General features: G+C 57.2%; 1 protein-coding gene across 4 annotated transcripts in view; it reads right to left on the reverse strand.

Moving 5' to 3' along the window:
• Nucleotides 1–10,241, reverse strand: part of ECE1 (endothelin converting enzyme 1) — a 99,914-nt gene extending 89,673 nt beyond the window's left edge. For 3 of the 4 annotated variants that reach the window (XM_036347311.1, XM_036347314.1, XM_036347310.1), the window contains exon 1: nucleotides 985–1,017. In XM_036347311.1, the coding sequence (XP_036203204.1) occupies nucleotides 985–1,002 (18 nt within the window). In that variant the 5' untranslated portion in view covers nucleotides 1,003–1,017. Of the gene's footprint in view, nucleotides 1–984; nucleotides 1,018–10,094 lie in introns of those variants that run through there. The other variant, XM_036347315.1, reaches the window with a different exon arrangement.
• Nucleotides 10,242–10,549: the final 308 nt, after the last annotated feature.

Genomic DNA, 10,549 nt, shown 5'->3' on the forward strand with positions numbered 1-10,549 from the left:
CTGTGAACTCCCTTGCCCTCCCCTTCTCTCCGCCCACCACCCCGGAAGCCCAGCGGGATGCTAGGTAACCACTCACTTGACACTCAGGGGCACGGAAAGATGAAGTGCCGCCTTCTCATGGCTGCCTCCTGCCTCGGTTCGGCCCGGGACACCCAGCAACCACAGAGCCACAGGATTCCCTGAAGCCAGGTGGTGGGAGCCGCAGCCCAGGGGGCGGAGGAGCTGGGCATCCCCCGTGGCCATCACTTCCTCTACCCTCACTTCTCAGCTGTGAGGAAGTGGGGGAGGCAGGCTTGGCTCTGTGCCCGCCCCATTTCTCTGGGTCGCAGGGCCTGGTGGTGGGAATGTGGTCACCCTGGGAGTCCTAGGCTCACCCTGGAAGTCTGAGTTCAAGCGGAAGTGTTAAGACAGATCTGACCGGCTCCACGGGCAATCTGTGTCCACCACGCTCTGCGGTCAGAATGTCTTGCAGCCTCTGCGGTGCCCTGTCCCCGTCTCCCATCCTCTGAATTAGCTGCTAAAACCCTAGATCCTTGACTAACATAAGCCTCTTTGCTCTCACCCGACACCAGCCTCCCTGCCTCACTCCTGCCCCCTACAGTCCATCCTCCACACAGCAGCCAGGGCCTTTTTTAAAAAAAACAAACCAAGTCAAATCCCCCTGCAGTGCCTTCCATCACTCTGAGGAGGAAATGCCAGCATCACCATGCCTGACAGGGCCCTGAATGACCTGGCCCCTCCCTGCCCACCTCTTCCTCCACCTTCCTCCCTTGCTCCCTCTGCCCGGCCACATCGGCCTTCTTGCCACCCACAACATGCCAAACCCCTCATCCTCTCTCAGGCCTTTGCACGTGCTGTTCCTCTGCTCAGAACTCTCCTCTCCCACATCTTCGCTCGACTGCCGTCTCCTCAGCCTTCAGGTCTCAGCTCAGATGTCACTGCCTTCCTTGCCCACCCATGGGGGTAGTGCCCTCCCCAGCTCACAGCCACTCTCCACGGCATCGCTCTTCTATTTCCTTCCCTTTCTCTGAAGCGATCTTGCGGTCGGCGGGTGGGTGGGTGGTTTGCCTGTGTGGTCTGTGGCCTCCTCCCCAGCATGTATCTCCGCAGGAGCAAGGATCTGTGCCCCATCCACGTCGGTGCGCACAACGAAGCTGGTCCTCATGTCACCCTTACAACCCTGCAGATGAGGATGCTGGAGCTCAGAGAGGTGGAGTGACTTGCCCACGGTCACACAGCCAGGAATCGGCAGAATTCACACCCAGGTCTACCTGGTGTCAGGGCCAGCTCTGCAAAGCCTTCTCCATGGATGGGGTTCCCACAGCCTGGGGCCGAGCTGGGGGGCTCCCACCAGGGAGGACTTACTCACCCTGAGGCTCTTAGGGAGGGTTCCAAAAGAGAACAGCCTACTGCTTACTCACGTGGTCCTCCCTGGGAGATACGGGACAACTGGGGTTCATCAGTGGGGTAGGTGCCACCCTGGAGCTGGGGAAGCACAGAGCAAATGGCTCCCAAATGAGGGGAGACCACCAGAAATGAGGAAACCATCAACCTACCCAATGTTCCGCAGAAGGGGAGACTGAGGACCCGGGAGGGGAAGGACTTGCCCAACATCACACAACCAACATGGCCTCAGGGCCTGGGAGCTCCAGGGCCAGAACCTCCTCCCAGCCATGACGAATGCCAGGAGAGACCCACAGCCCAGGGTCCAGGCAGAGGGCCCGCCCAGAGCTGCCCGGCCCTGAGGCCAGGGGCAGGGCCCACCAGAGAGGACCTGAAGCCTTAAGACAAAAAAACACTCAAATTCCTTCCTTCCTTCAAAAACACTCATCAAGGGCTTCCTGTAGCCTTGGGTAGGTGGGTGGGCAAAGAGGTGAACAATATACTCTGAAAGTGGAGCCCCCTCCCACCAAGGGGCAGTTTCTGTGAAAGTTAAACACACATGACCCTCTGACCCAGCAGCTCCACAGAGACATGCAAGTGACACTGCAGTCCAGACTGGAATCGGTCCAGATCTCATCCATGGACATTGACAAAGGACCCACCAGCGGGAGGCAAGGCGGCCTAAGAGAGGAGCAGATGCTGGTCCCGGCAGCAGCACGGACGAACTGAAAAATATTCAGTGTTGACTGAAGCTAAAGAAAACCAGACCAAGCCCGGCTGGCGTGGCTCAGTGGTTGAGCGTCGACCTATGAACCAGGAGGTCATGGCTCAATTCCGGTCAGGGCACATGCCCGGGTTGTGGGCTCGATCCCCAGTAGGGAGCGTGCAGGAGGTGGCCGATCAATGATTCTCTCTCATCATTGATGTTTCTATCTCTTTCTATCTCTCCCTTTCTCTCTGAAATCAAAATATTTTTTTTTAAAAAAAAAGGAAAACCAGACCAAGAGTATATGAATTCATACAGATCAAGTTCAAAACCAGGCAAAACCACCTGGAAGGGGGATTAGTGGACGGGGCACACGGAAACTCTGAGGAGGTGAGAATGTTCTCCTTTTGGATCGAGGTGGCGGCTACACAGGTGTGTGCATTTGTAAAAATCGAGCCGTACAAGGTATGTGCGTCTTACCCAAGTAAATTGCACCACAATTTTTTTAAATGCACAATCTTGCTCTCAAGAGGCAGAGTAGAACCCAGACTGGCGTGTGGTTCTTACTGTCATGCTAGGAAGAGAGGCTGAGATCCACTGAGCCCCCTCTGTGTGCGGGACAGAGCTGGTCCTTCTGAAACAGCATCTGGTGAAACTCTCCCAACTGCAGTACAAAACAGGCTCCCACAGCTCCAGATTAAAGCACCGAGAGGTGGGAATACACTTGTCCAAGGAGACACAGCAAAATGTGATGGAGCCGGGTTTGAACCCGGGCCCCCTGGTCTCGAAGGCCCACTTCTGCTATATGGGCAGCCCCACCTCCCTGCCCGCCCCCCAGCCCCTTCCACCCCTCCAGGTTGCCAGGCCCGGCCCCACGCCCCCTCCTCTGCCTCCTGGAGGAAACCCCGAATGTCCTAGATGTGGTGCTTCTGTGAAAGCTCCTTAGGAAATGCCTCCTCCCCTCCTTCCGCCTCCTCCACCCTCCCTCAGCCTTGTCACTGCCACATCTCTGAGGTCACTGCTGCCCTGGAGCTCTGCCCAGTGAGAAGGCACCCCAGAGGCTGGGCGGCTGTGTGTGTGTATGTGGGGGTGGGGGGCAGGTGAAGGGGGTGAGGCATGTGTTGACCAAAGGGCTTTCTCAAACCCCAAGCTCCCCCAGCCCAGCCTGTGACCCCTGAGCACCAGACTTGAGGTTGCAGTCCCCACCCTTGGCTCCAGCTCCCAAATGACGCAACGCAGTGTCCAGATTCAGGGAATCATAAAACGTCTACTTGGAATAATCACCACCACCATTTATTCACTTCTTATCCTGCGCCAAGAACCGTCCAGAGTTCTCTCATTAATCCCCACCAACGACCCTCCAAAACAGGTTTATTAGGCTCTCGTTTTATCGATGAAGAAACCAAGCTCAGAGGGAGGTCAGTGACTTGCCCACAGTCCCACAGTGAGGAAGTGGTAGAGCTGGGATTCAAACCCCGGCCTGGCCAACTTCCAGGCGGAGCTCTGAGCCAGAGAATTACGCTTGCAATCCTACATGCCATTGCTGGAAAGGCCCCTTCGGTCAGTCTGTTCCAGGCGGGTCATTTTACAGAGGAGAAAACCGAGGCCCAGGAAGGGAGAATGCCCTGCTCAAGGCCAAAGGAAATGCTAATGGCAGGGCTTGGGCTGGAAACTCAACCTCCACCCTTGGCCTTGCTTTCAATGACCAGATCATAGCACCAGCGTCGGCCGGCCACGGGCACCTGGACGGGCAGCCCCGTGGGAGGCTCTGGTTCCAGGCAGAGGTAAATATTGACATTCGGTGTTTACACTGTAACCCTACTCCTCTCCTGGCTGTCACCCCACGCCTGCCCTCCAGTCTTCCTCTCCAAGAAGGCAAGGAGCCATGGGGAGGAGGATGGGGGAGAGGAGGGTTCTGGACCAGGGGCGGCTTCTCATGCTCAGGGGGGCATCTCCAGTCAAGGGGCTGGGGTCTCCGGGCAGCGCCAGGAGCTGGGGAGCTGGGGGTCGAGCTGGGAGTTACAGGCTTGGGGTTAAGTCCCAAGACCAGTCGGTGGTGAATGGGGAGAAAAGGGCTTTACTGTCAAGTGCTATGTAAAGGTGAAAGACAAAAAAAAAATCAGTATTTCTGCCGAAATCGGTTTGGCTCAGTGGATAGAGCGTCGGCCTGCAGACTGGGGGGTCCCGGGTTCGATTCCGGTCAGGGGCGTGTGCCTGGGTTGCGGGCATATCCCCAGTGGGGGATGTGCAGGAGGCGGCTGATCGATGTTTCTCTTTCGTCGATGTTTCTAACTCTCTATCTCTCTCCCTTCCTCTCTGTAAAAAATCAATAAAATATATTTTTTAAAAAAAATCAGTATTTCAGCCTGGCCAAGGTACAACCCCAATCAGCAACCAAGGCCTTTGGCTACTGGCTAATTGGTCCATCCCTGTCCCCGGGGCCTTTCTCGGGAAGGCAGCGTTCCTGCGAGGTTGAGTGGCAGCTTGGGCCTGAAGCCAGAATCTGAAGGAAGCCGGGGGTCCCTGCCCAGCTGCAGTCCCTCCTTCCCTAAGCGACCCCAGAGACCCAGCTTTTACAACTCTGTAATGGGGATAACCTGCTCCCTCGGCTGGTGTGAAGATCGAGAGGTTACATTTAAGTGCCAAATGCTGGGTGCTCGTTTCACCCTCAGTCCGCCCATCTTCATAATGGGGGATGTGAATTAGGTGGTTATGAATCCATCCCCCTATTACATTTTTATTTATTGACTTTAGAGAGGGAGAGAGAGGAAGGAAGGGCGGGGGGAGGGAGAGAAACATCCATTTGTTGTTCCACTTATTTATGCATTCATTGGTTGCTTCTTGTCTGTGACCTGACTGAGGATGGAACCCGTAACCCTGGCCCATCGGGATGATGCTCCAACCAACGAAGCTACCCAGGCCAGGGCCTGAATTCCCTTCTAACGCAAGCGCTCCATGGTTTTAAGAAGACCAAGCAGCCAGGCCCACCTCCCTGTCTCTGGGTCCTGAAGTTAGATCCTCCTTCAGATAATTTCCTGAATGTTCTCCAGAAACGTACTCCTTTGTTGACATCTCCCCCTTGAGAACCCCCAGTGAGCCAAAACAGGACAGCGGGTATCCCAGCCACCCATGCCCTCAGGGCCCCAGAAAGGACAGAACCCCCAGAGCCTAGACAGTGGGGTGCAATCAGCATTGGGTTATTAAAACTTTGCCCCCCCCCCCAGACTATAACTCTTACTAAGGAGAATATCTCCTTATTTTAATTTCTCCAAACCTTGGCTCCTAGGAAGCATGTCATTCCACTAACTGAAGCTCGAATGCCATCTCTTCTGGGAAGCCTTCCCTGATACACACCCACGGCCGGGCGACTTTGGATCTGCATCCTCAGGTTGATACCTGTCATTTTCTACCTTGTTCAGAGGCTTTTAGGACCGTGGCTTTTTCTCCCCTAATAGACTGAAGTTCCATGAGGCCAGGAGCCTTGCTGGTTATTTTGTGAAAGGGCGGGGAAGGTCAGTGTCCACAGGGAAAGGGACTTGTGGGCTCTCTGGGGACACAGCTGCCTTCTCTTTACTGCCCACTTTGGGCAGCACGATGGGGGTGTGGTGTGGGGTGAGGAGGGCAGCGACTGGAGAGGACAGACCACCACGCCTCTCCCAGGGCCACTCCAGCAGTCTCCGAACTGGTTTCCCAGCCGGCAGCAGGCCCCTCCTCTCCTCCAATCCTCCACAAAGCAGCCGGCATGACCATCTCAAAATGCAAATCTGCCACGTCACTGCCTTCGCTCTGAACTCCTGAGTGGCTCTCCACTGCCCTTAGACGGAGCCCCAAATCTGTAAGACCCTCCCTGTATACACCTGCCCCTGGCCACCGCCCAAGCAGTGCCTGCAGAGCCTCCAGATGAATTAATTCTCGAATGTTCTGGTCAGTCGTGCACATAGCTGCCCCTGCCTGGAATGTCCTGCCAGGTCCCATTCATTCTCTAGGCCACAGCTCTAATGTCATGTCCTCAGGAAGCCTCTTCTGATCCCGGGCCTGATTCGCCTATCTGCGACACAGCACCCTGCCCGTCTCCTTGGTAACAGTAATTGCACTTGCAATTTCCTGCTCCATATCTGCCTGTCCGCCAGACTGTGGAAGAGAGACCCCTCGGTCTCATTCACACTGACCGCAGCCCCAAAGCCTTATATTGTGCCTTGTTTGGTGAATGAATGAGTGAATGAATGAATGAATGAATGAAGCAGTATGACTATAGCAGGAGTGCTTACCTAGTTAACTGAAAAGAAATAATTGAGAGGAAACACAAAAAAGTCAAAAACAGTTGCTGATGGTTCCTCCCTCACTACAGACATAGAAGTGTGGACTTTAGCCAAGGTGGTTATCTTGGCTAATGCCTGAAACTCTCTGCCAAACCCACCCTGTAGCCTTCTTACCCCTCCTCTGACAGGGCCTGGTCTCTCCGCTTCTTTCTGGGAAACAACCTATTTTATTTATCTTTAACAAAAGCTGACAATATGCGTGTTTGCCAAAAATCATAGCAATGCAATGAAAATGCTCTGGGACCCCCAGACGGCCATGTGGCCTCACATCTTCAAATAATAGCACTTTCCCTCAAGTTCTCAATGGTCTGCATTTCTACACTGTATCCTAGATTGTGTCCTCATGATAGCCCGAGAAGAGAGCAAATCTGCCCCACCTGGTCGGAAAGGAAGTAGGTGGCAGATCCAGTATTCAAACCCAAGCGCTGGACCCTGTCCCCGACTGAGCCACTTGCAGCAAAGATGGTTCCCACCCCTCAGCGGGGCTTTAAGCTCAGTCCCTAGCTTGGAACGTGAAGGAACATTCTCAAGTTTCCCCTGGCCCCCAGGTTCCTAACAGGACTTGGGTTTGGTGTGCTGTTTCCTGTTGTCCTGGCTGAATTTCCCTGATGGTCCCCAGCTCCCCACCCAGGTCTCTAACCCCTTGGCAGGTAGTTCTTAAAGGCCTCAAGTGGAACCTCCCCCTCCACCTCACTCCCCACCCCATCCAGTGCAGGCTTGGGGTGAGGGTTCCAAACAAGCTTTTTATATCTTCTCTCTACAACATGGATAAACACAACAGCATGGTGCCCCGATAGCAGACTGGGGAACACCGGGTGGGCCTCTTTCCCTGAAACCCATCTGCCTGGTGACCTCCAAGCATCCAGGAGGTTGGTGGCCTCTCTGACACTATCTTGCTGTGTGACCCTGGGCAGTGTCCTTCACCTCTCTGTGCCTGCTGCTGGGTGGCATGAGGACAACTGGAGACAGAGGTATAAAAAGCTTGTTTGGAACCCTCACCCCAAGCCTACACTTGACGGGGGTGGGAGGGGTGGGATGGGGGTGGGGAGTGAGGTGGAGGGGGAGGTTCCACTTGAGGCCTTTAAGAACAGTGCTGACTACCTGCCAAGGGGTTAGAGACCTGGGTGGGGAGCTGGGGACCATCAGGGAGATTCAGCCAGGACAACAGGAAACAGCACACCAACGAGTCCTGTTAGGAACCCGGGGGGGCCAGGGAAAACTTGGCCATGCTGGAAGGGAGGGAGTGCTGGATTTGTTTAAAACCCATGGAACAGGAGGTCCAAGGAATAAACACTTTCGCAGCCCTCGATCACCCCCACCTCAGGAATGAGCACAGGGACTAGTGTTTAAGGGAAACCACAGTAAGGGAAGAGGCCTGACAGCAGCCTCCACCCCACCTACACACGGGTCAACAACCCATAGGGCAGCGCCAACTCCCCAGCCAGCCTAAGCCTTTGCCTATCTGGCCCCAGCCATGTCCCTGGCCCACTCTCTCTCCTCTTCCCCGGCTCTCGCATGCCCAGGCGCCAGGCAAGCCCCACTCTGGCCTTCCCAAGGCCCTCTGTTCACACAGGTCTTCCTACCTCGACATTCTTTCCAATTCAGATGCCACCTGCTCAGGGAAGCTTTCTCGCATCCGTCCAGCCAGGAGGCATCCCTGGCCTGGCACGATATCTCTACTCTCCCAGAGAGATGCCACTTAGTCTGACGGTCCACGCAGATATTTATGGACTGGCAGACGCTTCCTTAGCGCGGTGTTTATGACAGGTTTTTCCTCCCTAGCCCAGGGCTTGGCGTATCGTATGTTGCAAGTATTCCATAAGCCTTTGCTGAATGGTGGACAAGTGAATACTCTGGTAACTATCACTGTCTGCTTCTTCTCTCTACAACATGGATAAACTTTCAGATTAACATATGTCAGGCGGAACTTCTCCACTTGAGCTCCAGGCTGGACAAGGAAGGAAACTGGGCAGTATTTGAGCATCGCACTCTCCCTGGGCTATCTCACCGAATCCCCACACCATCCCCACGAGATAAGACTTATCTCCTTTCGCAGATAAGGAACCTGATACTCAGAGGTGAGGGTGCAACTTGAAGTCTCTGTGGGGAAGTGGAGGGGCTGGAATTTGAGCCTGAATTTGTTTGATGCCACAAAGCCTGGGGTCTTTCGGCCAATCGGGGGGGGGGGGGGGGGGGGGCCCTCCGGTTGTACGGCTCTGGAAAATGTCGCCAAGGCCAGGTGACCACTCTGGGGGGTTTTAAGGAGAAAGACATTGTCTTTCTGAGCAAAGAGGTTAGGTTGGACTTGGAGGCAGAGTGGGTAATATGACCTCAAAGTCTCACCTCCTTTTATTACCCAAATCCTGAGACCTTAAATCAAGTGCCGGTCCACAGGGAGTGAGCTCTCTGCCACCCAAACTGTCCAAGCAGAGCACGCCAGGGAGAGGTTCCAGACCAAGGAGGTCGGCTAAATCCAAAATGATCTACAAGCACCTCTGGGTGTGGGGCCAAGCGTAACTTCATTATTACCGACTCTGAGGCAGGTCGTGGTGGAGGGGGAGGTAGGTATTAGTGAGGCGAGGAGAGAGGAAAGGGATGTTTAAGGGGACCCCAGCTCTGGGCAGGGCAGGAGTTGGCCCTGAGGAGTCACTGGGGGATTCTTCATGTCTACGGGGGGCCCCATCCTGCCCCCACCTGGACCCCCTCAGGCTTGGCAGCATTGCCACAGAGAAGTGGTGGCTGCATCCCTAGAACTGTCACATGCCCTCCTCAGGCCCTGCGTGGTGACTCTGGCCACTTCACAGGGCAGGCACAGAGCAGGACTAGGAGGGAATCAGCCGGGCCGTCCAGAAGGAAGGAAGCCAAAGAGAAGTAGGTGGCCTTGGCCCCCATGATGGAGAGTCAGACGTCAGGTTAGAGAGGTGATTTAAAGGTCTTGGCTTTCCTTCCAGAGACAAGCTCCCTCCCTAAAACAGCCCCAACAAGCCCAGACCAACGGGTGTCTACCCTGGGGCTTCAGAACGCCCCCCCCCCACCCCAATCCTGAAGTCTCCCTCCCCAGCTCCCTTCCTCTTGATGCTCAACTCCTCCTCCGCGGACCCATTACTGGAGATGCTGGGGAGACCGGACTGCTGGGCGCAGGGTCCCCAGGTGTCCCCCGGGTCTCTGGCAGCAACCAGCCTGTCTCCCCAGCCTCCGCCTCCACGCCTTGGGCCACAGCAGGACCGCATCCCCAGTGTCCGGACCATGCCCTCCGAACGCGCCAGCTCGGCCACCCACGATGCCCCCAGCCGAGCCAGGGTCCAGGCCCACCTGGCGTCCCAGGACACTCAGATCCGACTGGACCCAGCCGCTTCGGAATGGTCCCCGACCCCCGCTCGGACCCAGCCTGGATAACCGGGTCTCCAAGCCCAGCCGGGTCCAGGGGCTTCCTTCTGGACGCCCCAGACCAGAACCAAAACCGAACCGACTCGGCCACCTCTAGCCCTCCGCCCTCGGCCGGGCAGCTGCCCAGAACCAAGTTCGGCGTGGCAGCCCCGACGGAGCCGAGCGCGGCGCCGCCCGGCGAGCCGAGCCTGCCCGCGCGCCCCGGACCCCCCGCCTTCCCAGCGCGGCAGCCGGCGCCCAGCCCCCGGGAACCGGGCGTCACGGCCCGCACCGTCGAGGCGGGGCCGCCGCGCACTCACCATAGCGCGCGCTGCGCTCCGCGAACTCCCGGCTCCCGGCTGCTGCTCCCGGCCGCGCTCCGCTCCTCCGACTGCGCGGCTGGCTCCCGGCGGCTCTCGGCTCCCCGCGGACGAGCGGGGCTCTGGCGCCGAGACCCGGGGGCGGGGGGCGGGCCCGGCGAGGAGCCAATAGCGGGGCGCGGGGCCCGGCCGCGAAGCCAATCACGTGTGGAGGCGGCCTTCGCCCCCGCCCCCTTCCCGCCACCCGCTCCTTAACCCTGGGTGCGCCGGGGCTGCAGCCCGAGCGGGGAGTGGACCGCACGCGGGCGGGGTCTCCGGCTTCCGGGGGCCGGTCCAGACGTCGCGCAGACGGGCTTTGGGGAAGGCGGATCCCGGGGAGCAGCCCGCTGTGCCCGGTGCGCGGCGCCGGGAACCTCGGCGACCTTTGTCTCCTGCATGGCGCCAGCACCCGAGTG

Source organism: Myotis myotis, unplaced genomic scaffold (genome assembly GCF_014108235.1).
Source record: "Myotis myotis isolate mMyoMyo1 unplaced genomic scaffold, mMyoMyo1.p scaffold_m19_p_2, whole genome shotgun sequence".
Taxonomy (NCBI): Eukaryota; Metazoa; Chordata; class Mammalia; order Chiroptera; family Vespertilionidae; genus Myotis; species Myotis myotis.